Source organism: Lissotriton helveticus, chromosome 3_1 (assembly GCF_964261635.1).
Source record: "Lissotriton helveticus chromosome 3_1, aLisHel1.1, whole genome shotgun sequence".
Taxonomy (NCBI): Eukaryota; Metazoa; Chordata; class Amphibia; order Caudata; family Salamandridae; genus Lissotriton; species Lissotriton helveticus.
This window is the reverse complement of record NC_136061.1, coordinates 898,135,745-898,152,149: the sequence shown is the minus strand read 5'-3', so window position 1 is coordinate 898,152,149 and position 16,405 is coordinate 898,135,745. Positions and strand designations below refer to the sequence as shown.

At 43.5% G+C, this 16,405-nt stretch overlaps 1 protein-coding gene across 1 annotated transcript in view; it reads left to right on the top strand.

Moving 5' to 3' along the window:
- LOC144824172 (uncharacterized) overlaps window positions 1–16,405 on the top strand; it is a 140,997-nt gene that overhangs the window by 101,840 nt on the left and 22,752 nt on the right. The window contains exons 6-7 of the mRNA XM_078683330.1: window positions 6,498–6,571; window positions 9,233–9,328. Of these exons, the coding sequence (XP_078539456.1) occupies window positions 6,498–6,571; window positions 9,233–9,328 (170 nt within the window). The remainder of the gene's footprint in view (window positions 1–6,497; window positions 6,572–9,232; window positions 9,329–16,405) is intronic.

Here is a 16,405-nt window from a genome sequence, read left to right as displayed (position 1 = left end):
ACTCTATAGGAGAATTTATGTTATCACAAATTTCTGGAAGAAGACGCTTGAGGGACAATCACATTGCCGAAATGAAACACACAAAAGGTCACTGGAGACATTTCCTTCTGTTCTATTACACAGCACTAGTGTAGATTATGCACTAGACATTTCCCCAATGAGTTAGCACTTACTAATTAACCAGAAGAAAGTACTCCAGTTGGGTAGATATTTTGTGCAAAAACTGTGGTCTCTTGTTGGATAAAGGGGCAGGTGAGTTTCAGTTCTGGCCCAGTCACTCACACAGCTACTGACACACCCACACAGATACTCAGAATCACACTTCTTCCACTCTCACATCCACTCACAGACCCACACACATACTCACAAAACCACTCACACACTCACTCATAGACCCAGACAGCCATTCACATACCCACATAACCACTTACACACACATACAGTCACTCAAACACCCACAAAACCACTCATGCACCCACTTACAGAGCCATACAGCCACTCAAACACCTACTCACAGACCCATAAACCTACTTTCATACCCAGTTATAGACTCATTCAGTCACTCACAAACTCACTCGCACACCAACACAGCCACTCATACACCCACACAGCTGCTAACACACCCACTCGCAGACCCATGCAGCCACCCATTCACCATCTGACAAATCCACACACACACCCTCACAACTACTCATACATCCATACAGACACTCACACACCCACTCACAGAACCATACAGCTACTCACAGACCCATACAGCCACTCATACACCCATACAACCATTCACACACCCACTCACAGACCAATAAGCCAATAACACACCCACTCACTGACCTATACAGCCACTCACACACTGACTCTCAAAGTTTACCGTTAGGCAATAACATGTAAAAACCTTTGAAATTCACAAAAAAAACAAAGGTTACAAGGACAATATAGTTAGGAAATAACATTTAAAAAACTTAGAAATTCACTGTAAAAACAAAGGTTACAGGAACATTATGGTTAGGCAATAAAATGTAAAAAACGCTTAGAAAGTCACTTAAAAAACAAAGGTTACAGGGCTGTTATAGTTAGGCTTAGATTTCACTCTTACAAATCCATAGAAATTCATCAGTTGTAGCTACCTGAGCTAACTATAACTTACGTCCCAGCAAAGCACTGCACTGCTTATGACCACACGTTAGTGACATCACTAATGACTTCACTGATGTGATCTCAAATAACGTGTTACAGCAAAAAATGATGGACGGAATGCAAACAATACAAACATTCTCAAAAGATCTGGGTTAAATTCATCGTTCTTTTGCCCACTACGCCACCCCACTTTGGACCCAGCCATATGCAAATCAGTCTTGGTCCTGTGCCCCATGGGAACAGTCCAGATCGAACCACCAGGCCAGGTCCTCCCTGGACCGGAAACAAGCATCCTGGGACCGGTTTCAGGGTATGTCACCCTTCTTCAGCCAGGCTAGCTTGAATCCAGTGGCACAGTGAGCAAGGGACCCACATCTGGGCATACCCATCCCACTTAGGGCAAAAAGTGTTACTCAAATAACATCACTGATGACATTACCATATATGGCAGTAGACGTGCATGTACACACACACACAGAGACCACTGGTCATTGTAGATGGGATCTGAGGGGTACGGTATGCTCATACTTTTCTAATTTGAGAAAAACAGTTCCCCTACTTTTTGTGAAAATAGAACTGTCCCGGGACGGTTAATTCCAACAGTTGAAATGCTTCAGCTAAAGTGTAAGGCAGGGAGTCTCCTGTGCTGTGAAACCGAGGAAAGGGCAGACAGCTAAACAAGCCTTCTTGCCAGAGTGCCTGCTTACCTGAAAGCAATGTAAATGTGAGCAACTGGTCAATATGCAAATGTAAAGGGTGTATGGAAGACACCATTGGCTTTAATTGATGGAATCACTTAAGGCTTACTGATGACAGATTTATTCTTGTGAGTGGTATTGCAAGAGAGTACCAGCTGAGCTGTGATGGACATTTATAAAAAACAAATGCACTATGTCTAAATATTGGAAGCACATTATCTTAAACCTTTTTGCATATTTTGTAGCAGCCTATCTAATACTGTGTGTACTGCAAGTTTAAAATAATGGCTTACATATTCACAGTGCTTTTTGTCACAGACTGGGACCTCGTAGCACTAAACATGCACAAGTCACTATAGTTGACTGTATCAGCCAGGATTCAATTCTGTGGCTCTCTGGTTACAGACACAGACATCTGCAGTGTATTATAATACAATAGCGGTTTTACACTGTATGATGTGCATTTCCCAGTGATTAACTTAACTTGCATATCATTTTTCATTTAAACTATGCCTTATTTTATATGTAGTTAAATGAGGGTGAAATACCGAAAAAGTTGCAGAATATTTTGATTCTTTTAGCCACACCTTTGACCCCACCCCCACGCTCACTCACCCCACTCCCTTTGCGCACATGATCACAGTTCCTATACTTTTTTTTAATTCACTTGGACCACTGACACAGACACACACACTAAATGCCAGACAGAGGAACCTTCAATTGGGTCCCAATCTTGTGTACCAGCGTGCCTGTGCAGCAGTGGTGAGAGATGGAAAGCACTCCTGCAGATTCAATTGTACAATGGCTTAGGGCAAAAATGGCTGTTGCCCTGAGCTCAGCCCTCAGAACCTCTTCTCATCTGCAGAACCTTCACCACTACTCACATCCCACTGTTCCCTGCAGCCCCCGGCCTGTTCTTTGAGTCTTCAGCCAACATTATGAAGTTGTCTAGCCTCCTTTGGTCTATGGAGGCACAGAGCTGTTAGCTACAGCTCTCTGTTGTCCTAGTCCTGAGAAGGCTTTGCACAATGGAACAGGACACCAATCCCTCCTTTTGTTATTAAACTACCGTTTGGACCATTGGTGCCCAGCCACAAAGTTGAAAAAACAACCAGCGTTAAGCTGCTTCATCTCGAAGCCAGGATCTCCACCGCCTGCCATGTAGGTAGGTGGAGGTGGGAAGGCATCAAGAGATGTGAATGCCTGTGGGGATCTAAGCAAGAGTGGATGCGTGAGCATGTGTGAGAGTTTGTACAGGTGTCTGCCTATCTTTGAATATGTATGTACATGTGCGTATGACTGCCTACAATGAGGGAAAGTTGGCAATGGGGTCTGGCAGCATAATGGAAGATGTTTTATACTGAGGCCTTGGCAAGATGTGACCATTTAGCTACAATAATGGTTCCCTGCTATAATCTACTTGGAAGAGCATGGTGGGAAATGAAAAGAAGTGAAATGAGGAAGGATTATTTTTCTTTTTGCTTCTTGTACTAAGGAACTCTGTCTAATCCTGACTTTGTGTGTTTTGCTTATCTTTGAAATCTTGCTCTCCGTCACATCACTGGGACCGTGCCTGTACTCACAGCCATTGCCTAAGAATATTGCTACACTATTCCAACCTAACGGATATTTTCTATTTTACTAATATTCTACCTGCAGGTGTAAATATCTGCAGGTCTCAAAATGTATGAATTGATTCCTGGAAGTTATACCTACTGATGGCTTTTTGTGCATCTTAGTTTAACTTAGGTATTCAAAACGGTTACAGTGTTAGCCCACAATTATTTTTCGCAACATTTGATTTTCGGTCTAAAATGCCACACAACCTATTGAATGCTCTCTTGTTTTTTAATCATTTTATTCTGGTTGTAATATAAAAGTGCTTGAATTAAGAGCTGGGTAGAAATGCTCACACTAGTAACTGTAGCATACTGTGTGGATACATTTCATTTACTTTTCGCAACATTTGATTTTCGGTCTAAAATGCCACACAACCTATTGAATGCTCTCTTGTTTTTTAATCATTTTATTCTGGTTGTAATATAAAAGTGCTTGAATTAAGAGCTGGGTAGAAATGCTCACACTAGTAACTGTAGCATACTGTGTGGATACATTTCATTTACTGTTCAAACAACCACCAGTCGTTAGCAGCCCAGTCCAGGTTGTGGCCTGTGGCTTTCAGCTGACTGCAGAGATTTGGAAGTAGGAATGAGGGGTGCTAGTCACTGGCTATGACCAGAGGGGAACATTCTCTGAACCAGACTTCCAACACCACAAACACTGCTTGCACATTATCTAGACATAGATGTCCAGCGCCTATTTGAAGCTCCACCCAAACAAGAAAGAATTCCTATAAGTTGCCAAGAACAGCAAAGAAGAAACAGTACAAACCTAGCTCAAGAACATGAACTTTGATGTTTGTAAACCTTAACTTTCACAGAATGCCAGGTCATTTGGATTCTCCCTGGATACCAACGTCAACTTCAAAGAACACATTTTCAAAACAACAAAGGTTGTGTGGTACCAGGTCTCTCTTGTATAGGAAAGGATACTCTTCTTCCAAAGTGACTTTAGAACTTATTTCCTTCCTCTCTTACATCTGAATGATGGCAGCGCTGTGCTCCATGGCCTCCCAGGCTACACACTAGGTAAAAAAACAAAGACAGAAAACCTTTTCCTTATGTGCAACCGGGATCTTGTACAACACCCCTGTATCTATCAGGGCCACCCCAGCGCTACTTCAATTTAGGCAAGAGTTGAAGATTCATATCTTTAACAAGCAGTACATCACAAAGCATAACAAGTCACAAACCAGCTAACTTTTTACTCACTCATTGACTTTATGCTTGTCTTTCACCCTGTGCAGTTCTCTGCTGTCTTTTAGCTATAGAAATAGCACATACAAACATCCATGAACCCTTTGATTGGACCAGTTCAGTGGTGTATATACCCTATATACATATTCCCAAACACACACTCTCTCTCTCCCTCCCAGTTCACACAAGCACTCCATTTATTAAAACATGTGGATTTATTGATGGGTAGCTGACAATAATGGTACAGTTTTGCTCTGAAGGGTTCCAAGTGGCATCAAATAGACAATGAGAGCTTCCCTAACACCATAGCACAGCCATTGGATTACATAGGGAGGGGAGTTATGGGGAACCCATTCACAACACAAAATGGCCTTTTTTATATTTCTCAGGTCTGTGAGAGCAGCTGATTGGTCTGAACCCTCTGTCAGCCACATGTACACACAGTGTTGTGGTTAAACAAAGGATGAGTCAATTGGTGGTGCCAAAGTGCAAACTGCATCCTTTCGCCTTCCTAACCTCTGAATGGAGACGAGACAGGGTCGGGAAAGTGAAACAGACAAATGATTGACAACCACCATTACACTTCTTCCCTTAGGTCCAAGAAGACCCATCGATGACTGCCAGAGCCTTCAATTCAAAACCTAATTTGAAGATCCAGTCAATTGACATAGCAACAGTGATGTACTGGCATCTGCGGAAATTGTACTACAGCTGACCCTAATTACAGAACAATGTGCCCCCCCAAGGATGGTGCTGAAAAATAGAACCCAAATAACAATAGCTAGTAGGGGGGCGATAAAAGGATGAAGCCCATTACAAAGTGCTGCAATGTGAAGCAGTGTTATTTACCGCTCATACAGTACTTATTTGGTGCAGGAAAAATAATTGTTCCCCAGCAGGATTTTTACCAGCAGTGGTTATTACTAGTCTTATTTACTGAAAGTGGTAATTTCATACTACCCTCAATCATAATTAACAAAAAAATGTATCTGCTGCCTGTTGAAGCAGTCATCTCACCAGTGTTGGTAATTGACCACCAGTGACAGAGCATAGTTACAAGCCCTTATCACCACCAGAACATCACTTTTCAGGACGTTGTGGTGGCGATAGGAGCTTTGCTGAAAAGGGAGGGCAATGGGTTGTGCTGTGAGCGTTCCACCACAACACCCATTGATTTTGACGCTGTCCCATATTTACAAGGGTGGCGTAAATAAGGGGCATCACCAAAATTAAGACCAGTGAAAGCCTGGTCTCACCCTGGTAAAATGAGGAGAAATGTTTAACTTCTCCTCGTTTTTGCTGTTTCTATGTGTGCTGCATTGTGCAGCACACATGGAGACAGCAAAACGTCAATGATTGTTTATGTTCAAGAAGGTGTCCTTTCCTGCACATAAACAATCGTTCTAAAAAAATGACGTTTTGCAACTTCTGTGTGTGCTACATTGAGCAGCACACAGAGAAGTTACAAAACGCCATTTAAAGATTGTTTATGTGCAGGAGGGGGACAACCTTTCTGCACATAAACAATCTTCCCCCGCAACGCAGACACCTGCGTTGGCGCTAGGCAGCTAAATTTAGCCCCAGCGCAGGGGGAAAACGCACGGCTACACCATATCCTTGTAAATATGGTGCAGCCCTGCTTTTCTAAAGTGACAGAGCGTGTTGTTAGCCTTTTTGGCTTAACGACACGCTACGCCACTTTACTAGTAAATATACACCGACATTTCTTATGCAATAAGGCTGCGACTGCCCAGTACTTCTTTATCCAGGACAAGGACGTACAAGAGAGATCGTATACCTCTTTTGCTGATGACCAGCTGATTTCTGATTTTTGTCCCTATTGCAGGTGATATGCCGACTACACCAGCTACTACCACAACGACGACGACAGCACCAACAACAACGCCTTTTCCAGCAAATGTAAGTGCCATCTAAATAAATACGATTCCTGAAATCCAGGCCCCAGGTAACAATCTGTAAGTCAACAAAATAACATTTTTATTAAGAACTTCAAACCACACTGCTTTCATTTAAGCCTGTTGTAAGTAACAGGCTTTACTATTACCCAGTGGAATAGTAGTCAATTTCCCACCTCAAAGGGATATAAAGTTGAGTTGGCTTTACTGGGTTTCGAACTTGTGACCTGCAGATCACTTTGCAGCTATTTTGCTGGAATTTTAATAATTGGGTTGTAATGTGCATAATGTAATGCATAATACTTCACAGGTATCTGCTGGCTCCCTATGGTGCTCTGTAATGGTGGCTTTCATGAAATGTTCATCCTTTAACGTGTGTAAATTGTAAACAAACTGTGTATGTAGCTAAGTGGACATTTTACCCGACTGTCTCTAAACATAACAAACGTGGACCTGATAGAAGATCATTTTTTTCTGTGAGTAGGTTTATCTGACTTAGCTGCGACGAACTCCTGACACTTTTACTTACAGAATCACGCCCATAATATTTTCCCACTGGTTATGTTTCTCCACTTATAAGTCAAACTTTATGGGACTGATTCTGTTCTGGGCAAAAAGTGTGACTGACTTATGCAAAGTGTTATCTAAGCGTGCTATATGTGTATTTTACGACTTCTTGGTGACTCACCAGCATTTGTTTAGTATATTTCTACAGCGCAAAACCCAAGTTATAGTGCACTTACAGCCAGATTCATCAAACAAAAATCCGCTCGCAAAGGGCCAGATTCTGAGAATCTGGCCCTTTGCGCGCGGTATTTTTGCATTTGGGATGCATCATCCCAAATGCAAAAAGCTAATTAAGAATTCGCTAAATTGCGATTCTTTGCATTTAAGGAATCTGAAATTGAGATTCATTAAATGCAATGCATGAAAGTGAAAAAAATAGCGAATTCGCTAATAGGGCACGCAAATTACCATGAAGTACAACTTCATGGTAATTTGCAAAAACTTTGAAAAATGCAGTAAAATGCATTTTTCAAAGTTTCATGTTGTGCACACACATGCCCTAAGGGCATGTGTGTGCGCAACATATGTGCACACATCATTTCAGGGGTGCAACAGGGTGTCCTTTGGACACCCTGCACCCTTGAAATCGCAATCTCAATTTGAGAATCGCTAATTGCGATTAGAAAATTGAGATTGTCTTCCCATTCATTCCTATGGGCTTCTAGACCCATAGGAATGAATGAAGAGATATTGCTTAATTGCTTAAATGTGTTCTTGATGAATCTGGGGGTTAATATGTTAACAATAACAGCGACAAAAGGGCTTACATCGAACAGGTAAAGTCCACCAACTAATTCGCAAGTATGACTCTGTTCAATGTACACACTGCATATTTAAATTGCATTTCATTCAGACTTAGCATACATTATGTTGAGCATGAAATATGGCACAAAAATTATAGTAATTTCTTTCGTAATTATTTCCTACTTTTATGTCACATGCCAGTGCTTTCTGCCCTCGTCTTTGATACTGGATTGATGTTGTAAACTTCACTGCCCTGTCTGCACAGCCTATACCACGTGCACAGAGATGTATGTATGGTGCGTGCGGTAAATGAATGCCCCAAAACGTCCTACTTTGTGACTCTATGCCAAACTTACATTGTATGCCCACGGCCCTTTGATATTTCATCGGGCACGTTTAATTCGTGCCTCTTCAGAAACTGTACCTGGGTCATGTGGGCAGGCTGCATTGCTCTCTCTTACACACACAGTACACATTTACATGTATAGTTCGAAGTTACGTTTTCTTTGGGTAATTAGACATATTGGGGCAAATTTACAATAATTGGCGCATCCTTGCAGATCAGCAGCGTTGCACCAGTTATTTTGCATGACGTTAGGAACCCCTCTCGCCACCATAGATGCGCCTCATTTACAATGCAGCGCACTGTGGCGCAAGGAGAGAAAGATGTGAGACGCATCTGTCAGCGTACAGGTGCCGCAGTGCTCAGGGGCATCCTATACTTGCCAAGCTGCGTCACTCCTTTTGTTTTTTGACGCAGCATGTGCGTAAAAGTGACTCAGTGGAATCTTGTAGATTTCACTGCGTCACTTTTACGGGGCTCCCTTGCGACGGAACGCCCACCCTGCATACATTATACCTGACGCAGGTATAATGTAGCACAGGGCTTTACAACGTGACGCATTTCACTAGATGCGTCACGTTGTGAATCTGTTGCATGGTGGCGCGTGGTTTACGACGCCACTGCGGCGCAGAAGTGACGCAACGGTGTCGTAAAGATGACGCAAGGGGCTTGTAAATCTGTCCCATTGTATCCAATTAGTCTTGCCTCATATGCTCAGTGCTGGTGCGAGGATTTTCGGAGACCCTGAAAAAAAGGACAATTTTCTATTTGGGCGTTCCTCCTTCCCCTGGCAACCAGGCATTCTTTAAGATCACTTATTATTCTCTGGTGCCCTCTTGCGGGAACAGGGTAAGGCATCTAGCTACAGGGACCTTAAAGTAGCACCACATCTTATTTTGCTCCTCTGCATGTTTGCTCAGGGATGAATACAGTGTTTGTGTACCGCCTGTGTAAAACTAATATGTGAGTGAAGCCACCAGACTCACTTATTTGTTCTGAATTTGCTTCCAGGGAAAAACGTGCCGAAAGTTTACATGTGATACAGCCGATTGCTTTAAAGGGAAAGATACTAAAGAGCCCTGCAGGATTGGATACGATTATTGCGAGGTAAGAGCTTTATTTTCAGTCATTTCACCTGCGGTATTCGAGGTTCAGCTCAACCACCTGCTGAAAAGCAACAGCAAGTTCAAAATAATGATCACTTGTAAACGTAATGCATCTAAGGCCGTCCCCATCCTCACCAAACCAACCAAGGGAATGCCCATGGGGGTTCCGTAGACAGCTCATTGGGTTAACAGCATGCTGTTGATATGGATTGGTGTCACTACAACGCGGTTTATAACAACGCATTCCGTTACATCGGAATTTTTACAACGCAGGATCCATTACATCGGATGCCATTACAACGCATGGCATTACATAGCAGATGCTATTACAACGCATGGCATTACATCGTAAGTATAGGTAAGTATACCTTTTTAAAAAAAATGTAATGAAGTTAATTTAATTAATTTAATTTAATTAATTTAATTAAAATACATTTTAAAATAGTAATTAATTTTATTTAATAAATTTAAATCTATTTATTTAAATTAATTTTAATAAAAATTGTAATTAATTTTATTTAATTAATATAATGAAATTAATTTAATTTAATTATTTTTTAAATTGTAATTAAATTAAATTATTTAAAATAATGTATTTAATTTAATTATTTTAATTAAGAAATGTAATTAATATAATATAATTAATTTAATTTAATCTAAAAACACCCCTGTACCCCAAAACCCAAACCCTGCCCTGAAACCTAAAAACACCCCTGTACCCCAAAACCCAAACCCTACCCTGAAACCTAAAAACACCCCTGTACCCCAAAACCCAAACCCTACCCTGAAACCTAAAAACACCCCTGTACCCCAAAACCCAAACCCTACCCTGAAACCTAAAAACACCCTTGTACCCCAAAACCCAAACCCTACCCTGAAACCTAAAAACACCCCTGTACCCCAAAACCCAAACCCTACCCTGAAACCTAAAAACACCCCTGTACCCCAAAACCCAAACCCTGCCCTGAAACCTAAAAACACCCCTGTACCTCAAAACCCAAACCCTACCCTGAAACCTAAAAACACCCCTGTACCCCAAAACCCAAACCCTGCCCTGAAACCTAAAAACACCCCTGTACCCCAAAACCCAAACCCTACCCTGAAACCTAAAAACACCCCTGTACCCCAAAACCCAAACCCTACCCTGAAACCTAAAAACACCCCTGTACCCCAAAACCCAAACCCTACCCTGAAAACTAAAAACACCCCTGTACCCCAAAACCCAAACCCTACCCTGAAACCTAAAAACACCCTTGTACCCCAAAACCCAAACCCTACCCTGAAACCTGAAACCTAAAAACACCCCTGTACCCCAAAACCCAAACCCTATCCTGAAACCTAAAAACACCCCTGTACCCCAAAACCCAAACCCTACCCTGAAACCTAAAAACACCCCTGTACCCCAAAACCCAAACCCTACCCTGAAACCTAAAAACACCCCTGTACCCCAAAACCCAAACCCTGCCCTAAAACCTAAAAACACCCCTGTACCCCAAAACCCAAACCCTGCCCTAAAACCTAAAAACACCCCTGTACCCCAAAACCCAAACCCAGCCCTAAAACCTAAAAACACCCCTGTACTCCTATACTCATACTTATTTAAAAAATTACTTAAATTAATATATATAATTTATAATATTAAAAAATATAAATAAATTAATTTATTTAAAATTAATAATGATTAAATTAATTATATAATATAAAAAAAAATAAAAAAAACATTATATACTTACCAATACTTACGATGTAATGGTATGCGTTGTAATAGCATCTGCTATTTAATATCCTGCGTTGTAATGGCATCCGATGTAATGGAACCAGCGTTGTAAAAGCTGCGTTGTAACAGCATTCCGACGTAAAAGTTGCGTTGTAACAGTGACATACCGTTGATATACGTTTCAGATTTCAATCTGATCAGTAGCAGAGAAACATTGAGTTGGCCCAATTAATAACAGCAATTGTTGTTAAGGACACCCCAGAACCATGAGCATTTCACAGTAAAACCTATAGACATATTACGTTAACATTAATCAGTACTCTGGAGTTGGCTTTTTTGTCTCTCGTACAATGAATGTATAAACATAATTTCTCTTGGATTACACTTCACAGAAAGTCAATCACCACATTCAACCATATACAGTACATGCAAATGTCATAAATCTATTGTTTAAGAAAACATAAAGCAATTATGTGGTGATTGACTTTCTGTGAACCGTAATCCAAGAGAATTTCTTTTTATACATTTATTATACTTGGTACCCCATCTCATGGATAGTGGGTCCACTCCTTCTCTACTTGGAATTTTTTGTCTCTCACCAGGCTATACATTGTCCCTCAAATCATGCGACTGATCTTCAGTTCACCCCATCAGCATACATAATGAGAACCAAATGTGGCCCTAATATTTTGCTGTAGCTCCCTCCAAAATGCATATTTAATGTGGTCCTCATTTGCACCACTGGTTTTCATTTCTGATGACACTTTTACTTCCACGCCGATTTTGTAAATCCACAAAAACATTCTTCGACCACACTCTTCCTCTATTTACCAATGTCTTCCACCTAACTTCAAAAAACTGACATTTTTTTTATTTCCACTTACGTATCAATACACCTACTATACCTTTCTGTATATTTACAAGATCAATTCCCTTATCTTGGAACAGAGATGAGCTCCATGCTCGGTAATAATATTATCGTTTCTTTTCCGAAGGTCTAAATTTGGCACCAGTATTGTTGAAATTAAAACTGCAGATGAAAGATTTGCGTGTAACATATATCTACTTTCGTCACAGATAGTGATCCCTCAAGTTAGATAGGTTTCTGAAAAAGATGGCCTGACCTGCTTAGCCTCTTATTGCCACGTAGCTGAGTCTTTCACCTAAAGGTCACTTGAACAAGTCATTCCAACTGTATAACTGTTTGCCCTTTTATGAAAGTTATGTCCAGCCCTGCTCCAAAGCGGTGATTGCCCGCCAAATCCCTGTGGTTCCTAGAGGAGAGTGAACCATCTTGTGCACCCATGCTAGTCAATAGGTCCAGTTTAAAATTCATTTCAGAGGGCAGGAAGCCATTTTAGCACCACTCAAACAGAAGGGAGCCCCTGAAATGGGATACAGGTAGAGAAAAGCAGGGGAAATAAGCAAACTCCTCAAACAGAAGTGCTCTATCAGACTTAAGATTAAATGTGCTACGAGTCGCTAATATATACACACCCAGGAAGCTGGCCTATAGACAAAGGCATGTCACAATCAGAAATTTAGAGCAAATCAACATTTATTCATAATCAATTCACATATTAGAGTTTTAAATAGTCAGTAAATAGAAAAAAAAAGTATCACATTCCATCCCAAGCCATTTTAGGTCTGAATACAGACAATTTTAGTTATCTGAGGGATCTTATGCTATTAACTTTTTTAAGAAAAGCACAATACGAAGGACAGAGAGAGGATGGAATTTGAGCCAGTCCCCTCCAGCATTTGTATTTCCTGTGTTTTTCATGAGTTGCAAATGCTTGGACGGACCTTCCATCAAGACCATGGCATTTCAAGAATTGTTTTAATGTTCAATTTCTGTTCCCATTGGGTGTTGTCAATGAGGGATGAAGTAGTTCTTTAGTTAGTGTACAAGCAGGGTGCACTCTTTGATGTATTTACTTTGTTACCACAATTACATTTTAACTGCTGGTTTACATTTTACGTTTAAGTTTTACTGTCCATGAAATCTCTAAGAGGACTACCTGATGTGAGCCTTAGCAACAAAAAAAAGACGACACTCGAAGTGAGCCACAGCAACGAAAAATAAACACTTGCTACCGATATAAGTCTTCTGTCCATGAAAACTGAAAGTAGACTATCTAAGTCTGTCACACCCTGCTCAGACTGATTTTTCCTCATTATCAACAAGCCTACATAATTACCCCCTCCCTTTTTTTGGACTCCCTTCTGCTGAAGTGTGAAATAAGATGACCAGACTAGAGTCTCCCTGTTCTTGAAAACCGAGAGGTCTACCCTGACCTAACAGAGCCTCCTGTGTTCAGCTCACACTGGTTTCTCCCCCCTGCTCACCAGTACAATACTTAAAACTGCCCTATACTAATACTCCCACCAACCTTTACAACCCATTTCCCCTTACCCATTTCACTACGTTTACATCCCATTTCCCCCTCATAACTTTGTTTTGCCTTACCATGGCTCAAACCTCCATCTCTCTCCATTCTAATACATTTCTTTCAACAGGTCCTACTTCATACAAAATAATTCCCCCCAACCTCTCAAGGAATGATGCGAAGACCTTCAAACATAAACTATATCCTTCGGGATCTTGTTCGCGCTATATAAAACTTTATAAATTATAAATAAATAGCCAGAAAACTGCCAGAAATCCCCGACGCCATGCAGAAAAATCTGTAAACTCGGTGGGAGAGGCTCTTGCTCCCCATGTGTAAAGTTTGCAAAGTTTTCTTTATTAGGAGATTTCACTATGCATGTTGATAGTCCTCGTGATACATTATCCCATAGCCTTTTGGATGTATTACCTGCCCTTAGCCTTGTAGATGTTTTAGCTGGCCTGATTCTTCACCAGATGATTAAAGCCTCCACCCGGTCTGCTTGCCACACTATTTATCTTCTGATCTCCAATTTATTTGACTTAACAGCCAAACCATCCCTCACAGTAGTTTGGTCAGACCATCATCTCACCCCATTTAATTTCAAATTACTCTTTAAGAAATTTCAGGGTCTTTCAAAACCCAGATTTTCCCATCCATGGAACAAAGTCAACAAGCAGCACTTTGTTAAAGTGCCAAATCACTCCCTTCCCACCCGCTCAGGTTCCATTGAGGGAGCTACTGAGTATGCCACTTGTTGGCTGTCCTCTTCTGTGGATTTAGTTGCGCTCCACTTGTTCGGATGTAAACATGTGAAAAAAATGGAGGACAGACTACAACCAGGTAGACAAAGAAATCTACCAGAAATGTCTTACAGACTACCGCAAACCATCTAATTGCCAGAGGCTTAGTTTTTCACAAAAATAATTAATAACGCTAACAACACATGCATGAAATACTTAAAATTGTAAAATCGGGGGCGTGGCTAGCAGCTGACGATGGCGGCCGCAGCTTAGGGAGGGTCCTGGGCGAAGGCGGCTTTCCGCGCACATCCGTAGCAGAATCCTGATATTTACTGGCGGAAAGGGGCGGACCGGACCCAGCGCCCATGCGGCGAGCATCGCTGAACTTTCTGGGAACGGCGGCGGCCCGAACGGGCAGGATCCCGCGGTCGAGAGGCGGAGGAGGAGCAGGGCCTAACTGCCGCAGTGTGACCACGGACTGTCGGCGTGACTGAATCCGGCCGGAAGTGGCCCTAGGGCGGGGGTGAGTGGCAGGAAGCGCCGGCGATATGGGCGTATCACCCTGAAACCTCCGTGAGGCCCCCCTCCCGTCGACCCGAGCACTTGGGCGCACGTCTACACTGCCAGTCGGCACCCCCCGGACCCGCCTGCATCCACCGATGGCGTGACGGAAGTGGAGCAAGCTCGACCTGAGGCCGCCATTGAACAGCCACGCAGACGGAATACACCGGGCACCAGCAACGGCCGTCGCAGCCACACATCGACCGGCGACATCACTCGGCGACCACTGCGGTCGTCGGGCAGTGGGCACGGTGGACTTCTGAACGGATACATCGGGGGCCATTCACATGCTGAGCCACGAGAGGGGCTAGAGCCTGGACAGCGCATATACCGGGGAGGCACCGAGGAGCGGCAAACTGCAGCAACCCCGGCCGGTGCGGGTCATAACTCACAGCGCACCGCCAAACTTCCCTTGGGACTCCTTGCGGGGGGAAGACCTGACACCTGGCCTATTCGCAGTCTGTAGGAGATCGCTGGACCACTACATACCGGTGAGGAACCTCCGTCCCCCACAGCAGTGTCAAGATAATCGGACACGGCCCGCCGCCGGATTGCAAAGAGGCGGCCCTGCGCGACCCACGCAAGATCATTCTTTCCAGCTGACAGTTCAATTCCCGGCGACGCCATGTCCCAAAGGGGCCCCAGAAGCAACGCGACCCAGGCCAAGTTGGACAAATTCGCATATGAGAGGCACTCGCCGCCACACGACCCACGCAAGGCCGCCGGAAAAACGGTAGAACCTGAGGGGGCGAAAAAAGCCACGCTTGAGGATGTCCTGGCGGCTCTGGCCCGGGTACAGACGACGGTGGGAGCCACGGCGACAGAAGTCACCCTGATTAGAGCGGATCTCCAGCAGATGAATGAGAGGGTCAAGCAGGTCGAGGTGGTCGCTAAATCGCTGGTGGAGGACGTATCCGAATTGCAAACAGCAGTAGAACGCCTGCAAACCGATAACAAACTGCTTCGGGACAAACTGGATGACCAGGAAGGGCGCTCCCGACGCAATAATGTCCGAATTTTGGGTGTGCCGGAGTCAGAAGACACGGGGGCATTGGACCTCTACGTGGAGGACTTGATCAAAACGCGGCTAATGCCCAAGGGACTCTCAAACTTCTTCTCCGTCGAAAGGGCGCACCGCGTTCCGGGAGGAAAACCCAAGTCGGGGGCCTCACCACGACCGATACTGGCCAGATTGTTTAATTTCCGGGATCGGGATGCCATGCTCCAGGCCGCAAGAGTGACACCGACCATCCAAATCCAGAACTCCAAGATTGCTTTCTTCCCGGACTACACGGCGGAGGTGGCTAGGAGACGGAGAACGTTCCTGGAGGTAAAGAAGACCTTGAGAGACAAAGAACTGCCATATTCGATGATCTTCCCGGCAAAGCTGCGGGTGGTAGCGGACAAAAAAGTGTGGTTCTTCGACTCCCCTGATGCAGCCCGGGATTGGCTGGAGGGTTGGCACACCGTTGGACGACAGCGCACAACACACAGACCGGACCGGGACCGTGGGGAGGGCAGCAGAAATGGCTCACAAACGTCGGGTCGAGCAGAGAGAGCGGACCACTCGCCCTCCCATGGCTTTGAGGGGGGTGGCGAGGAAGAATGACCCCGACCACGGACTCTGCGCACTAAGCAGTCGCCGACCGCCGTACTAACTTCTCTCT